The sequence below is a fragment of the Camellia sinensis genome, chromosome 1 (assembly GCF_055761805.1).
Source record: "Camellia sinensis isolate YWXY chromosome 1, ASM5576180v1, whole genome shotgun sequence".
Classification (NCBI taxonomy): Eukaryota; Viridiplantae; Streptophyta; class Magnoliopsida; order Ericales; family Theaceae; genus Camellia; species Camellia sinensis.
In genome coordinates, this window is record NC_138961.1 from 250,863,561 (window position 1) to 250,880,688 (window position 17,128).

Consider the following 17,128-nt stretch of genomic DNA (forward strand, 5'->3'; position numbering starts at 1 on the left):
TAAGTAAATTTCAGGGAATGTGTTTGTAATTTACCCTCTCTTTTTTTAGTAAAAATTATTTACTTCTAATATTTAAGCACGTGAGATACACTTTGTATTAATTTGAATAAAAATTGTGGTATTGTATATTAGTTCATAAATTATGTGCACAACGTAAACGAGCTGAAATTCAGTTATATAAACTTGATTTACAAAAAATATATATATATATATATATATGATTTTTATAAATGCATTTAAATGATTTATTTATATTTTAAATTGATCTCAAATGAATTTTAATCATAAAATTGAGATGAATAATAAATTATTTAATATTGATTTCAAAATTTAATGAGTTTTGAATATATTTAAATTTTTATATAAAAAATTTTAATGAGTCAAATTATAAAAAAGGTAATCAAATTTGTCCTAAAATAAATTGAGAAAGAAAAATGCTTGGGAGCACTAATTAGTGCTTCCACTAATTAGGTGGCAGTGGGTCCCGCCATTAATGATGTGATGTTTTGGTCTTGGAGTTGTATTTTTTTTTTTTACTTTTTTAATGCATTAGTGCTATTAGTGGTGATGTTTTTAATGGGATGAATTATTGTTGATTAAGAAAATAAATTACAAATCATGTGACAAGAGGATTTTGAGATATGTGATGTGATAGTGAGTCGGATTAAGAGAATTTTCTTTTAAATCTCAAATATTTTCATTCATATGATGGGAAGTGTTTAAGTGTGTAAAGTGTATAGCATATGTATTTGTATAAATTTTTACAAATATATATAAATTATGTCAAAAATTACATAAATTTTTACAAATATACGTAAGTTAATTTATAAAAATTTGAAAAATCACAATTTACGTATAGGATAAATTACATTAATGGTTCCTATAGTTTGAGACTTGTGTCATTTTAGTCATCGATTTTTCAATTGTGACACATATGATTCTGAAATTTGAATCTTGTTCTAAATAAGGACAATTGAAGATACCATTGCTTAATTTCAATGGCAAAATTATCAATTTGATAAAATATAAACTAATTTGATAAAAATAAATGTCAAAAAAATATTTTTAAATTTTTAAAAATTATTTCTAAACACCAAAATTATGTAAAAATGATAAATCTTTTAGATATTTATTTATTTATTTATTTATTTATTTTACCAAATTAATTTTTATTATGTGTTTGGATGATAATCATGTAATGGGTGGCGGTTTTTATTCTCATTAAATTAATTTATATTTTTATATAAGTCAAATATGACGACTACTTTGATATTATTATTAAACTAATCCATTAAATCAAAAATTTCAAAACTAAAAACATTTTATTTATTAAATATATCAATTATACATTAAAATTCTAACAACCATCCACTATATAATCATCATCCAAACACATAAATAAAAATTAATTTGATAAAAAAATGTCTAAAAGATTTATTAATTTTACATAATTTTATCTTTTGTGGACAGAAATAATTTTAAAAAATTTAAAAACATTTTTTTGACATTTATTTTTGTCAAATTAATTTATATTTTATCAAATTGATGACTTTGTCTTTGAAATTAAGCAATAGTATTTTTAATTTTTCTTATTTAAAATAAGATTCAAAATTCATGATCAAATGTATCACAATTAAAAAATTAAAAACTAAAATGATACAAATCATAAATTATAAAAACTGTTAGTGTAATTCATCCTTACGTATATTTATAAAAACTTACCTAATCTTATAAAATAATATATATTTGTGACAACTTAAATAAATATATATGATAGGTACTTGAGCACTTAAAAATTGCTCCGATATTGGCATATATATAATCATCATGATGATATCACGGGTTCGTCACTTAAGCTCCCAAAATTACAAGAATCATCCGGATCCAATCTGAAAAGAAACTTTGACCGATGCAATGTACTAGTTCAGTACTACTAGTAACTTCTAAGTTATAGTGGTTATGGCAGTTATGACGGTTTGATTATTCCAGGGCTTTCTTCTTCTAGAAACTAGAAAATTCACAACAATTAAATTTGATTAATATTAGAAACTCAAAAAATTTAGAGAGACTTATTTATAAATCTTATTTCAGATATTTATATTATGTTAAATTTTGTATAATTTTTTATAGAGGCTCAAGTCCTATTTAAATAGGAATATATTCCACAAGATCTTATGAGTTATAAATAAATGGTATTAATATACTATTATACACTAAAATCAAAAGCCTAATAAATTTGGAAAACGTAATGTGACACGTTACATTATGTTTATGTAGGTGTTACGTCACGTTACGTTTATGTAATGTCTCATCTGATATGATCATGTTACGTTACGTTTATGTAGGTGTCACGTTATGTTTCACAAATTTAATCTATGGCAATATTCAATTTCCTAAAATACACGAACAAGTAACATTTTCACATTCAATTTAAAAAATCAAAAACCTAGTTAGTTTGCAAAACGTAACGTGAGACGTTACGTTACGTTTATGTAAGTATCACGCTACGCTTATGTAGGTGTCACGTCACGTTACGTTTATGTAGGTATCACGTTACGTTACGTTTATGTAAATGTCACGTTACGTTTCGCAAACTTAATCTATGGTAACATTCAATTTCTTATATATAGCTTTACCATTATTTATGATATTGTTTGGGTTAACTTTTTGACTTTTTATGAAAAAATGTGTTTTAAAAAATTGTATAAATTAGTGTGTAAGAGAAAATTAGAATTAAGAGTTGTGCAGCCGTACTTTTTTACTTTTAGTGAATAGTGATAATTTTTTAACTTTTTGAATAACTTTTTAACTTCTTGAGCACATGTTAAATTTGGCCTAAGTCTTCCTAATAGGACTTATAAATAATTTTTTCAAAATTTTATATAAATGTGAATATCATGTGAATTTCATATCTATATAAGGTATTTTGTAAAATTTTTAATAAATTTTTTAAAGTGCCTAAGCATTTTTGATTGAATTTTGCTACTAGCTCTTCCACCGTCATTATACATCTCACCAAACAATGAACGGTGTCGATCGCCCCCGCTTCTCGGATGATTCACCCATCCGCGTCACGTTAATTATCCTCGTAATTGACGACACCACTTACGTGTTGGACACTTAATTACGAAACTACCCCCAGTTTTCTCTTTCCCCACACCCACGTTTCGCTTTGGTCAACCCACTGAGTTAACGCGGAGCCCTCCTATATGTAGACTTCAAAAAGACTTTCATACCATCAAGAACAACAACGACAACAAAAGCAAAAACAAAAAAACAAACACTTGCTTTCTTTTTTTTCGATTACTAGTTATTGTGTGATGGAGACGAGTCGGCAATACGAGCGTGTGTTCGATCATTTCGACAGCAATGGGGATGGAAAGATATCAGCGTCGGAGCTGAAGCATTGCGTGGGAGCAATTGGCGGGGAGATTTCGGAGGAAGAGGCGGAGGCGGTGGTGGTTTTGATGGACTCCGACGGAGACGGGCTGCTGGGAATGGAGGATTTTAAAAAGTTAGTGGAAGGAGCGGAGGAGGAAGAGAAGGTGAAAGATTTGAAAGAAGCTTTCAGGATGTATGAAATGGATGGGAAGGGATGTATAACTCCACAGAGCTTGAAGAATATGCTTCGTAGGTTAGGAGAGTCTAAGAGCATTGAAGACTGTAAGCTCATGATATCTCAGTTTGATATTGATGGTGATGGAGTCCTTAGTTTTGATGAATTCAGGACTATGATGTCATAGATCGCATTGCCCTTTTCTGTACATTGTCATTATTTGATTCTTCCATTCTTTGAGGTTACTGTACTTTAGTGTTGATTCTTGGCTTTTTGGCCGCTGTAATAAGTCATAGTTGTGGCTATTTGTTTCAAAATACGTGTTCTTTTGCATCATATATTAGTGTATTTTTGTTCTCTCAATTATAGTTAGGTATCTTCTGTTTTTAATTTTTTTATTTCATGTTCTAAAATTATATATATATATATATATATATATATATATATATATATCAATATAATATGAAAGATAATTTTTTTGAATTATATAAAAAAACTCAAAATATGAAAATCTTGCAACAGAATTCAATAGTTTTAAATATTTAAGAGAAAAAAATTTGGGAGAAAAATTTGGGAGAAGAGATGATCATGTCACCTAATGTAAGTTAGGAGGGTTCAAAAAAATCAATCAAAACTTAAACCGATTTGAATTAGTCCATGGTTTGGTTCGATTTTTTGAAGGTGATTGGATTTGGTTTTTAGAATTTAAGAACAGTTGATTACGATTTGATTCACGGGTTAAGGCTCAAAATAAATGAAAATAACAGTTACATGTTTTTGTTAATTTTGATAAGCGCAAAGTGTTCCCTAAGGTACTTATATTTCTTCTCATTAATTTCTTCAATATCAATCTCATTCCAATATTGATAAATCTTTTATTCCTTCCAAAATTTTTAATTATATTTATGAAATGTTTGGAATGATTGTATATGGATAGAATTAATTTTTATTGAATTAGATAGAATCACTTGAAATTGGCAATTACATAACTCATGGATGTGATTGAATTCTGCAGTTGCAATTGCATAATTTAGAAATAAAAAAGTTGTAATAGAAAAATATTCATACCAAATTCACTGTAGATTATATATATATATATATATAATACTAAAAAATGTGAATATACATCATATAGATATGTAGTTATAGATCAACAGTTACGAAAAATTATAGATATATTTGAATTTGACAGTTAAAAGATAATTTAGAAAGAAAAAATTTACATTAGGAACATTCTAGCAGTTTCTTGGTATTGATAGTCTCGCTCTGTGCCTTGTATATATCCAGTGTGACGTGTTCTGTTGTGTATATATATATACATTTATCCTTTTATTAATTAGAAACTTTAATCTAAAACAGGGGGTATTGACTACGTGTAGCATGCTTGTTTAAATAATAATAGCACTAATATTTATATTTAACATATATGTAATTGTATACATCATCAGATGCTGTCATATCATTTGTACAATTCAATGTAGCAGATTGCATCATTGTCACTTTCGCTATTAAATTAAACAGGGTTAGAGGGTGCCCACATAGATAGGGGTGGCTGATATTACACTATACCAAGAAATTTGAAGTGGAATAAAAGTCTTACTAATGTATTCTCATTGTTGTTGTTATTATTATTATTAAAAAATTTATGTTAATATTATTTAAACGTTTGTTTTTATTAAAAAATTTAGTGAAATAAAAATAAAATTTAAATAGAGGAGAATATGAAGAAAAATAAAAAATAATAAAGCCTCCGTTTGGGAAGTAGGTTAGTTTTTTTACTTTTTAATTTTTCTGGCTATTTTAGTCTGGGCTAAAAAATTTAGTTTGGGAAGAGCTTTTTGGTTTTTTGACTTTTTTGTAAGAGAAAAGTGTAATAATTATGAGTTGAATGTGATGTTTTGTTTGTTGTGATTAAAATAGCCTATTTTGCGTTTTATGACTAAAATAGTCACAAACCAACTTGCCAAACGGACCCAAAAAGAACTCTCTTTCTCATATACATTTGGAGACAGGGCGAAGGGAAGGAAGGCCCGGAGGGTCACGTGCCCCCCTGAGTTTTGGAATTTTTTTTTTTATACAAACATAAAAAAAATATTTTATATAAAAATATTATTTAGATTGAAATATCAATGATATTTTTAAAATTATAAGAACAATAATGATTATTTTGATTGAAAAATAAAGAGACTACAAATCTATGAAAATTTTAATATAATGGTGATCTTTATCATTATTGATATGCAAATATAATTAATCTCAATGAAAATATAGAATTTATTGAATTGTTAGTTACATTTAATATGCAGGTTCATCCTCCATGTGTTTCTTTATTATTGATTGGTAATATCACATGTCAATGATTGCGTGGTATAACTATTATATTGAATTTTTACGCATATTTTGTACAAAAAATTACTTAATCATTATATAATTTATTTTAAAACTTCATATCCATGACTTTTTTTAATGTTGTCCATGATAAACTAATTACAAATAACATATCACTTTGTTTGGTTTGAATTTTCTAAAAACACTTTTCAAAAAATTCCACGTTTTCGTTTTTCGTATTTTTTTGTATTTATTGAATTTTTAAAATATTTTAAGTAATTTTTTTAATTTTTAGACATACCTAACATAAATATACTTAAAAAGTATAATTTTTGCGAAAAAATCTTTAAAAATTCACTAAATGCCAAAAATATAAAAAAAAAAATACGAAAAATAAGTACATTTTTCATATTTTTATGTATTTATTAATTTTTTAAAATATTTTTTCACAAATATTTTTTTTTTAGATGCATCATGCATCTAAAAAAGTATTAAAAAAATGCTTAAAATTTTTAAAATATTCACTAAAAACAAAAAAATAAAATAAAAAATAAAAAACTTAATTTTCAAAAAACTTAATTAAAAAAACTCAAACCAAACACACTAATTTTTTTTTTTTTTTTTATCTTTCTTGAAGTCAATCGTAAAAATTTATGTGAAATATTTTTGTAAATATTTTTAATATTGTAATTAAGAAGTACCCCTCTGATTTATTTTTTTAGCTCCGCCACTGTTTGGAGAGTGAGGAATCTTGTCATGATTTTGAGTCAAATAATTAATTGTATTTTTAAATAGCTAACATTTAATATATATATATATATATATGAGAAATTAGATTCTTAATTAATTTGAAAATATGATTCTTATTACAATAAGTAATCAAATTTCACTTTCTTATTTTAATACCCTTCAAATATTAAAATTATTGGAACCCAAAATCACATTTTTATACTATGGGCAAAACTTGCAAGAATGGCTCTACTTTGGCCATCGTTAGAGTTTTATTATTATTATTATTATTATTATTATTATTATTATTATTATCATTTCAAACAGACTTCGATCACCATACAGTTTGTATGGTGGCAACCTACAGTCCTTGAATTAGCAAAGATGGAGATTGTTCACTGTTCGATCTAAAGAAAGAAATATGTCTTTGTTTGTTTCTAACCTTTTTAATCCAATGAACCTGCAACGTGTAACGAATCACACCGACATCTTTATTGCTATGCAATTTTAACTCCTTAAAATCATCACAAAGTTTGTTTTATTTTTTGTAACCTTTCTGTGTCTCTCTCTATAGGAGCTCAAACTTAGACAATTGAGCTTTGACTGATACACACATATATATATATATATATATATATACATATTATAAGCAAAGGTTCCAGTAATGCACAAAAACAGCCAATGTCTTGTCCTTAATAATGAAAATAAAGAAAAGTACAAAATATGGAGAAAACAATTTCTTCGATCGACTTAGATGCCAAATGAAAGGTTTCCAACTAATAATAGTATAGATGCATCACAATAAATAACATTGTATAAATACCATAAGATTCATTAGTCGATCAAATACAGAAATACAAAGGAGAACTCTGCTATGTGTATCCAGTTCCTAATTACATGTATACACAACCCTACATGGCATGTGAAAGATCCCAAAAGTCCACAATCCTCTGTGTTTGAATATTGAATATATAGAAAGAAAGAAAGGAAAAGTAGCCACAAATCTTAGATCTGATCACAGTCAAGCTTCCTCAATGGCACGAGAACTAGAACTAATGGAACGCGTTTGAAATGGTTACAATGGGGTTGGTTTAATTCACATGCCTAATTTATAGCAGCCTTGACTAGAGGTTTTGAAGAGCTTTCACAGATTGAGAATTGCTCTCCTTGTGGTAATTCTTCGACCAATCTTGACAACTTCTCCACAATCTCTCCCGCACTCGGCCTCAACCCCGGGTCATCCTCCACACAAGCTCTCGCCAGATTTGCCAACGTGACAGCTGCATCAAACGAATAATTCTCACCCAACGTGTTGTCCATCCATTCCCTCAGCTCCTCTGCATTCTCTGACTCTAATATCAATTTAATTTTCTCGGATAGCCAAACACTCCCTTTCCCTTTCTCATCGTCCCTAATTATCGGTGTTTTCCCAGATAACACCTCAAGCAAAACCACACCATAAGCGAAAACATCGCTGCTCAGGGATGTTGTACCCTGCTGGATACACTCAGGTGCTAAGTACCCTTTACTCCAAAACCTAGGATCACTTGAACAAGAAGCCTTGTCATCAACACCGTCTTCAACGCATCTTGCCATGCCAAAATTCCCAATTTTTGCATTGAATTCTTCATCTAGAAAAACGTTTTTGCTTTTTATGTTTCTGTGAACATAGCTTGGAATCATAATCTGATGCATATACTGCAAGGCCGTGGCTATGTCAAGACAGATCTTGAGCCTTTGATTCCAATTCAAGAAACAATAGCATGAAGCGATGAATTGGCTCTTCATCGCCAACCCACCATGAAGCCAGTCCTTCAGGGACCCATTCTTGGCATACTCAAAAGCCAAAAATGAATCAGGACCGTCTGTTGAACACGTCCCAATCAGCCTTATTATGTTGGGATGGTGGTGAGTTGCATCCTGGAAAAGCCCGAACTCAATCTTTGACACAATCTCAGTTTTTTCACGCTTAATTGCCAAGTTTTTGCCTTTGAGACGGCCATGAAACACAGATTCTTCAATGAGATTATTCGAATTGAAGTCCTCAGTTGCCTTCTTTAGCTCTTCAATGGTATATGTCTCCAACACCATCTTGTGAGGTGTGGCGTCGATGATCTGACCATCAAGAGTGTCTTGGGAGCCCTGATCAAATGAGACTTTCTTCTCGCTCGTGGTTCGTATGCTTAGGCTGAGTTGTTGAAGCTCCAAATCTACCATCTTGCATGGAATCTCCATATTCTTCTTCGCTTTCGTCCTTGCTTTCCATTGAATCACCAAGAAGGCTGCTGCAATTACGATGCCAGCTCCAAATAAAGATGCGCCAAGAGCAATATAAAGTCCAATCTGCCACATTTTCGACTTCCTCTTGTGTGGATTGATTCTAGGGATGGTGGTTGATGGAAATCCTAAATTGGGTTCCTGAGGTTTCACAAAAAAACCAAAAACAGGCTTGGTTTTGAGTGGAATCAGAAGAGTAGAAACTGGTACTAGCCTTTCTGGTTTGAAACTTGTTCCGGATCTGTTATTTGCAGAGAGGATGTTCACTGGAGTGACATTGAACTTCAAGGCCAAGTTTGAAATGGTGTCACCTCGACTCACAGGATAAGAAATCAGAAGCTTGGTTTGCTGACCGAGCTCAGAGGAAGACGGGCAGGCGCATTTGATTGGAATCAGCAGCTGAACCTTGTCACCAAGATCCCAAGGTGAAACACTTGGGTTCTGCACTCGAATAGCTTTGCAAGTCGTTAAGCCCTCCAACGACTCAGCAATGCTATAAAAGCTCTCGCCTCTGATGGAAATTTTAACTAGCACAGCTTGAAAGAAAGCACCGTTACATTTACAGTCAATTGGGATCAACAAAGGCTGGTTTTGGGGAAGAAACTCTGCGTCGGCAGAGAATCCATTGGCTTGAGCTAGCACGAACCGGTTGATCCCCAAATATGAGCTGAGATTGGAAAGAGAGGAATAGTATGAATTGGTGCGAAGAATAGCGAAAGTTGAGCACTGATTTGGAGATCCATTACCATTGCAATGGTAATCTGGAGAGAGAGTATCACAGCTTAGCAAATCATTTCCAATTGCAGCAGAGACAGTTGCCCAGAAAAAGAAAATCAAAGCTCTCAATTGGCACTTAGTGAGCATAGTTGCCATGTCTAGGACTAAGAGGACCACCACCGACTTCCACATGGGACAGACTAATAAAATAGAAGAGTTTTGATCAGTTTGACAGAGTGAATATTTCGGATCAATACAAAATAGTGTGTAAAAGATAGCATTCAAAGACAGGATTGTTGGGGGTGACAAAGTGTTGTATTTTTATTTGTTTTTTCTAACTCTGATTTCAGTTGTTTGGGTAACATCTTTTCCTTGGGCTTTGATCCCAACTGGCTAAGGGGAGGCTATCTATCCCAAGATATATATCTCATTCAACCTGTAAATGGTAATCATGGCCTCTCTTTTAATTAAACTATACACTTCAGAGAACTAGTGTTTTTAAATACATTTATATACAATGATAGAAAGAAAGAAAAAATCTATTTGGATTAGACATATGCACTTTTTGATTTGTTCCTATACCTAGATAGATTCCACCTGATATGATGTATTCACAATTTCACATATATACCCTCATAAATGCAAGAAGATCATGCATGTACATTTATAATTTCACATACATAGTTCAATCTATATGGGAAATGCATAATGATCATATTTGTGAACACACAACATTCATGTGAGCACAAGTTAAAACATTCATGATTCAGAGTAGGGAGGACCACATGATTCTTTATTCCTGAACTATTCTCTTCTTTATTTCAATGCATTTATAACCATTAGATAATGTCTCGAAATTCCTATGTCTCAAGATTCTCATATAGAGAACAAAGATTTGGGAATAAAGGATCCTTGACACCACTTGTGATGCATTTTGGATTCAGAAATGCTAAAGAGGTGAGGCCCATCAAGTGTTCTATGTCTCTTCAGTGACACATTTTCTATGTTCACAAGATTTTCATTTTGGATTAGTTTTCTGTAAAAAATGAAAAATAAAAAAAATGTTGGTAAATCATTTTTCATATATGTATTAAGAAAAATACGAGCTCTTGGGGCCTATGAGGGAGGTGGGCAACATTGAGTGGGAATGTGAAAAAAAGAAAATGAATGGAAAATCTATTCATGAAGCTCTCATTAACAACACAACATGATAAGCACGCCAGGCATAAAAGCTCTAGACATTGACATATATTTGCAAGAATCATACACATGATGCACAAACAGTTCAATGTTCATGCACAAAATAGTAGTGAACAAGTTATCAAATGATGGACAGGTTTACAACTTGTAAAGTATTTTTTTTTTTCTTGTAAGAGCATGTAGAAAAATGATGTAGCTTTGAATTGTAGATAGAAATGATGTAGAATTTGGATAAATAATTGAAGGGTTTTGAAGAGAAAAAAAAAAAAAGGAAGATAAATTAGATTGAAGAGACCTCCATGTATAGTAAAGGTAAGAGAGCATCAAAAGGAGGCCATAGGACGGTGTTTTAGGTCAAATTGGCCATGAATATCTTATCCTAGGTGACAAGCACCACTAACATAACACCCTTGATAGTAATTACTAGGTGAGTTCAGTAATCAAAACTTATAATTGTACCAAACTAATAAACCAAACCAAGCCTTAAATCCTATCAAATGAGATCGGCTGTATGAATCCTTCTTCTCTACTCGACTCTATCCAAGGTCATTTCGTTAGTCAAATTAAGGAGATTCATATTTCTATTTACTACACTAGTCCATGTCAATCGAGCTCTATCCCTTCCCCTAACACTACCATCTATCGTCACTATATCACATCTCTTCATTACTGCCTATGTTGATCTCCATTATATATGACCAAATCATCTCAATCTATTCTCTCTCAACTTATCTTCTGTTGGAAGAATTTGAAAGTCTATTAGGCAACAACATGACCATCCCTGCCAGTTGAAACTAGCCAAGAACGATCCTTTACTACTCTGAAAGGTCGAGCCTACAGGAGCTGTTAATCACGCTCTGATCATGTAGTCGTGATTCATCAACCAGACTTTGTGTCCTATCTCCTTAGAACTCAAGGATACAAATGTACGATCCTATAGTAATATGTACATAATATGTACAATAATCGATGAATAATTTTGTAACTTGTTTGAGTCAGTTACAGTATGATGACTAGTTATATTCCAATTTGATATTTCTTATTCTAACGACCCATTTTGATGGTTTTAATTACGATTAAAGAAATTTTCAAATTAATAAGCCTTTTCTATAAATAATATATAGCATCCTTTTCTATAAATGAAAAAAAAAAAAAACCTAGCATAATTCATTGAATTTGGGTTTGAGTGATGATATAAATTGGATGGCCTTTTGTGTGATCAATGCGATGACAGTATTAATTATCCGAGTCCCAAAGAGGGAGGAGGCTTGAATGCCGGACCACAAAAATTACCTGATTAATTTTATTTTGTTTTTGACTTTTTAATTGTATCAGTTAATTCTTTGAGTCAAATTGTAATTGAATCTATTTGTATAATGTCATTTCAAAAACTAATGAAAAAATAACATCTCTGCATGTTTTTAATCAAAATCTTACTTTAATCATTTTATTTTAGTCTCTCCACCAATTTTCAAAACAATAGTATACAATTAGGACAAAATGTAACTTGTCTTGAAATTTAAACAATTGAAAGGTGGGTGTAGCTCTCACATATATACATCCAACAGTGTAGAGTGTGAAGACTACACGTGCTAGCACGTGCATATCACTTTAACTGCTAAATTTCAAGGGGGGAGGATTGAGGAAGAGAAAAAAGAAGAGAAAAAGGCCTACTTTTGATGAAGTGGAGTCCACAGTACCTCTCCCACGTGTCTGTTGGATTTTTGAGTAGGTACGTGTCTGTTGGATTTGAAACATATAAAAGCATCTATGCGTCACGGATTACACTTGCACATTAGAAAGTCTAAAATAAATATATCTTTAAAAAGTTCTGGTATTGAAAAGTGAAGAAAAGCCAACAGCCAAATAGTATATGGTGGTGGGTGCGGTGTGACAAGATTGTATTGAATAATGAATTCTCTTGAACCTAGCACCAAAAGGGTCATTTATGGAAATTTCCCAAGGAAATCTCTAATGGCTTACAAGTTGCATACAGAGAATGTTTTAGTTTCTAACAAGCAACTTTAGGGCAACCAAAAGGTGCTGTTAATAGTCTATACATTTTTTCTTTGAACTTTCTATCTTTTCATAAATTTTTTTATTATAATTTTACTCTATCATAAGACTTCATTCATATTTTTATTCCTACCAATCTTAAACCTTACCCTTTAATACCTTCCCATCCCAAGCACCACCCATCTCCGCCCTCCCTCGCTATTGCCAACCCCTCCCACTCCTCCCTGCCATTTCCCAACCATCCCCACCTTATCAGCCACCATCTGTAAGAAAGAGAGTCACGCAACAAAGAGAAATAACAACAGAAAGAGAAGGATTGTGACGGAAGAAGAGGGTTCAAATTTGCCAGAGAGGAGCTGGGAAGGGGCAGAGGAGTGGCAGGCAGGGCTAAGGAGAGCTTCTTTTTTTTTTTCACCAATTGAGAGAAGATTTATATGATAATAATTACATTAAACTACACAATTGTATATCTATAAGTCCAACAACCAACCTAATGAAACCATTTAATCCAACCTAACAATCACCACAAAAGACCTACCAAGTCCAACAATCACATAATACAACACTAATGATCTCCATAAGATTTGAACCCTCACACCACAAATATAAGAAAGACTATTGACGCAACTCCAAGTTGTCAAATTGCAAATCCTGGGATTACACAATTGAAAGAAAGCTGTGTCCAATTATCAAACATTTTACCACAACCCAATCCTGGGACTACATTTTATCACTTCATTACATTTCGTTTTCATAATCATAATACATCAAGGACCTTATTAGCACAAGCTCTGAATGAACAATGAGTCCTCAATCACCAATGTAAGTATCTTTCCTGTTTCAATTTCGCTTGATTCACTTCACTTCATCCACACTCTTTCTCATAAGTGATATAACTTGAGCTGGCTCAGAAGCTCCAAACACTGAACTTCCTGCAACAATGCAGTTTGCCCCTGCCGACGCTGCTGCATCAATGGTCGAAGGCCCCAAACCACCATCCACCTTCATAACAAAATCAAACAAGATCCAAATGATTTTTATTTTTATTTAATAATCAAAAATTGGTCCTATAGTATATATAATCTAGTCCACTATCCTAGATACTTCTATAGTTAATCCCATAGTATATAACCCAATCCATTATCAGAACGTGTTACTCATCCCCACTAATCCGATCCTGCAAATGAACATAGCCTAAAAAGTACACATTACATGTAACATATTCTTCTCTGTATAAATAAGTTCATAACTACTTGGGCTGAATGCACAAAGAATTCCGATAAAAAAAAATATGTTTAGTGCTTTCAAAACATCTCTAAGCAGTTTCAAGCATGCTTCCTAAGAATAACTTCACAAGATGTATGCCAATAACTTTTACGGTAAGAAGCCCTGAATAACTTTTGCCCGTTAACTTTGGCAGTTTCAAGAGAAACAACAATATGCCCAGGGAATAAAAACATTGGATTCAAATCAAATGAAATTAAAGTATCATATTCATAAATAGACTTACCTCTATATCAAGTGATGGATACTTCTTTCTCAGTGCACGTACCTGAATCCAAATAAATGGGCTATAAGAATGATAAGGAATTTTAATAGGTAGTTAAATAAATAAAAACATGAATAGAAAGAAGAAAAGTTTGTGCACCTTGTCCATCATTTCGGGCATGAACTTCTGCCCACCAAATCCAGGTTCCACAGTCATAACAAGAACCATTTCCACAGGATTTTCACCATCAAGCTGTAGAGTAGGAGAAAGGAAAGAATTACTAAATGCAAGGATCCTTGTGAGAAGCATTTCAGAACTAAAATAATCCAGGTGCCAAACAATCTTTGTTTTAATAACTTTGGTTAGCATCATGGTTTCCTTTAGAGGGAATATGGCAAGTAAGCAGGAAGACCTAAGAACTTGAAAGATCAAGAAAGAGAGTAACTTCTTACCAGTGGATAAACATCTTCAACAGGCGTTCCTGGCTTTAAAGCCACACCAGGCTTCATGCCCTTTGATCTAATCTGCTGGATAAGTTCTTGCCAATTATCTGTAAAAGGTATACCATGTGATTCTTCCATCATTAAAAAACTATAAATAAAACTTTAAAAAAAAAAAGTAAAATAAGACATATTTAAAAATGATAAAACCCAAAGAAAAAATAACAATCCAGACAACATTGCTGCTCACCTTTGGATGCCTCGACATGAAATGTAAAACCTGAAGCACCAGCTTTTCCGAATGGTTCCACATAGTCAAGAGGATTTGTGACCATAAGGTGACAATCCAAATATGCCCTGCAAAAAAGAAAAACAATACTCCCTCTTTAAGCTGAAGAAGTTCCAATACACATGAAGTTGAGGTTTAAAATATGGAGGCAGAGTGGCAATAAGATGTTACGTTGTGTGCTTTCTAAGACTTTGAATGACAGGAGCACCAATCGTAAGATTTGGGACGAAGTGTCTGAAAAAGAAAGCACATAAGTTGAGGCAACCCTCCTGTTATAAATCTGATTATCAGTAATGATGGGGGCAAACATAATATGGTTTGAGCTTAAAGTCCAACCTACCCATCCTGCAGATGAAGCAAAACAAGAACCCAGTAAGATTCTTGAGAAAATTAGTTTGCACAAAAGCAAAAATCGGACCTAGCAAAAGAAATAAGCCAACTACAAAATCATATCAAGCTAAACTAAGGAAACATGGATATGAACATGGGGACCAAGAAACCTAGCTAATCCAATCACCACGGTTCATTAGCAGCTAAGGCAGAAATAAAATGCTTGATTCAGGTAGATCATTAGGATAAATACCCACAAGGGCCACAACTTAACATCCCTGGCAGCAAATTAACAAAGAATTCAGCAGGGATCATAACTATGCTGGGGGGGCAGATGTCCCCACTGAACTCCATAAATTTCAGTGTTTTGTAACTAGCAATTTTTGTACTTACTTGACATTAAATTTCAATTACATTGTATGCCCTCACTAAATCTCGCTTATCCACCTATTACTCGTCAATTAAACAACACACTTTTCATCCTCTATTCCAATATAAAAATTACACAAATTGAATTAAAATAACAAACTTTATTTTTATGAATTGTTGATTTGGGTTTAATTATTGACTACAAATTGTGTTTAATTATTGAGTTTTGTTAATTTACTAAAATCTGTTTATAATAAGAGTATGACATTAGGGTCAGAATTCTGTTGAATATCATATGGATTTATGGTTTAGATTTGTTAGAGGTTAGGGTTAAATTTCCATTAAAATTAGAGCTTAAATTAAGACAAGCTTATTGTTTTACAAATTCATGGATTTATTCATTATTTAGACTCCCCAACATGTTCCTTACTAGAATCTCTATGGGTATGTACAAATTAGCTAGGTTATTGATTCCAAGATTCACATCAAAACAACATTAAAGAACTAATAGATCAAAGAGTGTATGTGCGTGTGTGTGCGTGTGTGTGTGTGTGAAGAGAGAGAGAGAGAGAGAGAGAGAGAGAGAGGTACCATGATGTCCATGTGGAGCCAATCGGCGCCGCATTGAAGCATGCGTGAGGCCTCAGAGGCCAAGTTAGAGAAGTCCGATGACAGCATCGACGGTGCGATCTTCGCCTTCGGCATCTTTCCTAAATAGCACCGTGTTTGGGATTCTCTTCTTGTTGAGTTTTTTGCCCAAAAATACAAACCTTTTTCTTTCTTTTACCTAACGCGTTGTCTTCGTAGCCAAACAAACCTAACGCTGGTAGCAAGCGATTTTCTGGCAGGACTTGTTATTGGGAAATGTCATGCTGTAATGTAAGGACTTAAGTGTATTTTGAATCAAAGTTTGACTCAAATGTTTTGGAAGTATTAAAGTTTTCTTATTCCACATTGGACGGACGGGATAAAAGAGAATTAAAATTCATCGAATTTGAATTTTGAAATTGTGAATCTCCAGACTATTTAGTTAGATTAGATTTGTATCTCGTATTTGTTTTCTCATAAAATTAGATATCTATAAATGACTATTTTTAGTTAATCTAATGTTTGGTTGGACAGACTGGATAGGATAAATGAATAAAAGACTATTTTATCTTCTTTTTTTTTCAATTGTTTACTAAGTAATATCTTTAATATTTTAATTATTTTTAACTAGATTAAATAAAAAAATTATTTATTTTATTTTTTACACAATTAAATAATTAAAATATCAATAAAAATATATGTTATTTTTTAATTAAAATTTTAAATAAATTTATTTTATAAATAATAATAATGAAATAATGAAATTAAATAAAATATAAACAAAATTTTAAAATAAAACA

At 31.8% G+C, this 17,128-nt stretch overlaps 3 protein-coding genes and 1 non-coding gene across 4 annotated transcripts; 1 reads left to right on the plus strand and 3 right to left on the minus strand.

Moving 5' to 3' along the window:
• The first annotated feature begins 3,224 nt into the window (after positions 1–3,224).
• LOC114255929 (uncharacterized) lies at positions 3,225–3,899 on the plus strand. Its single transcript, XM_028195470.2, has one exon. The coding sequence runs from the start codon at positions 3,321–3,323 to the stop codon at positions 3,741–3,743; it is 423 nt and encodes a 140-aa protein (XP_028051271.1). The 5' UTR covers positions 3,225–3,320; the 3' UTR covers positions 3,744–3,899.
• Positions 3,900–7,403: 3,504 nt separating this feature from the next.
• On the minus strand, positions 7,404–10,162 carry LYK2 (Protein kinase superfamily protein). Its single transcript, XM_028195420.2, has one exon. The coding sequence runs from the start codon at positions 9,797–9,799 to the stop codon at positions 7,718–7,720; it is 2,082 nt and encodes a 693-aa protein (XP_028051221.1). The 5' UTR covers positions 9,800–10,162; the 3' UTR covers positions 7,404–7,717.
• A 1,398-nt stretch (positions 10,163–11,560) lies between these two features.
• Positions 11,561–11,777, minus strand: LOC114255935 (small nucleolar RNA U3). The gene has a single exon (XR_003627010.2). It is a non-coding gene; the product is annotated as a small nucleolar RNA U3 (small nucleolar RNA).
• A 1,664-nt stretch (positions 11,778–13,441) lies between these two features.
• On the minus strand, positions 13,442–16,661 carry LOC114255882 (Aldolase-type TIM barrel family protein). Its single transcript, XM_028195421.2, has 7 exons — positions 16,332–16,661; positions 15,213–15,310; positions 15,003–15,109; positions 14,765–14,862; positions 14,472–14,564; positions 14,334–14,375; positions 13,442–13,825 (listed from the first exon to the last, which is right to left on the minus strand). The coding sequence occupies exons 1-7, from the start codon at positions 16,443–16,445 to the stop codon at positions 13,679–13,681; spliced, it is 699 nt and encodes a 232-aa protein (XP_028051222.2). The 5' UTR covers positions 16,446–16,661; the 3' UTR covers positions 13,442–13,678.
• Positions 16,662–17,128: the final 467 nt, after the last annotated feature.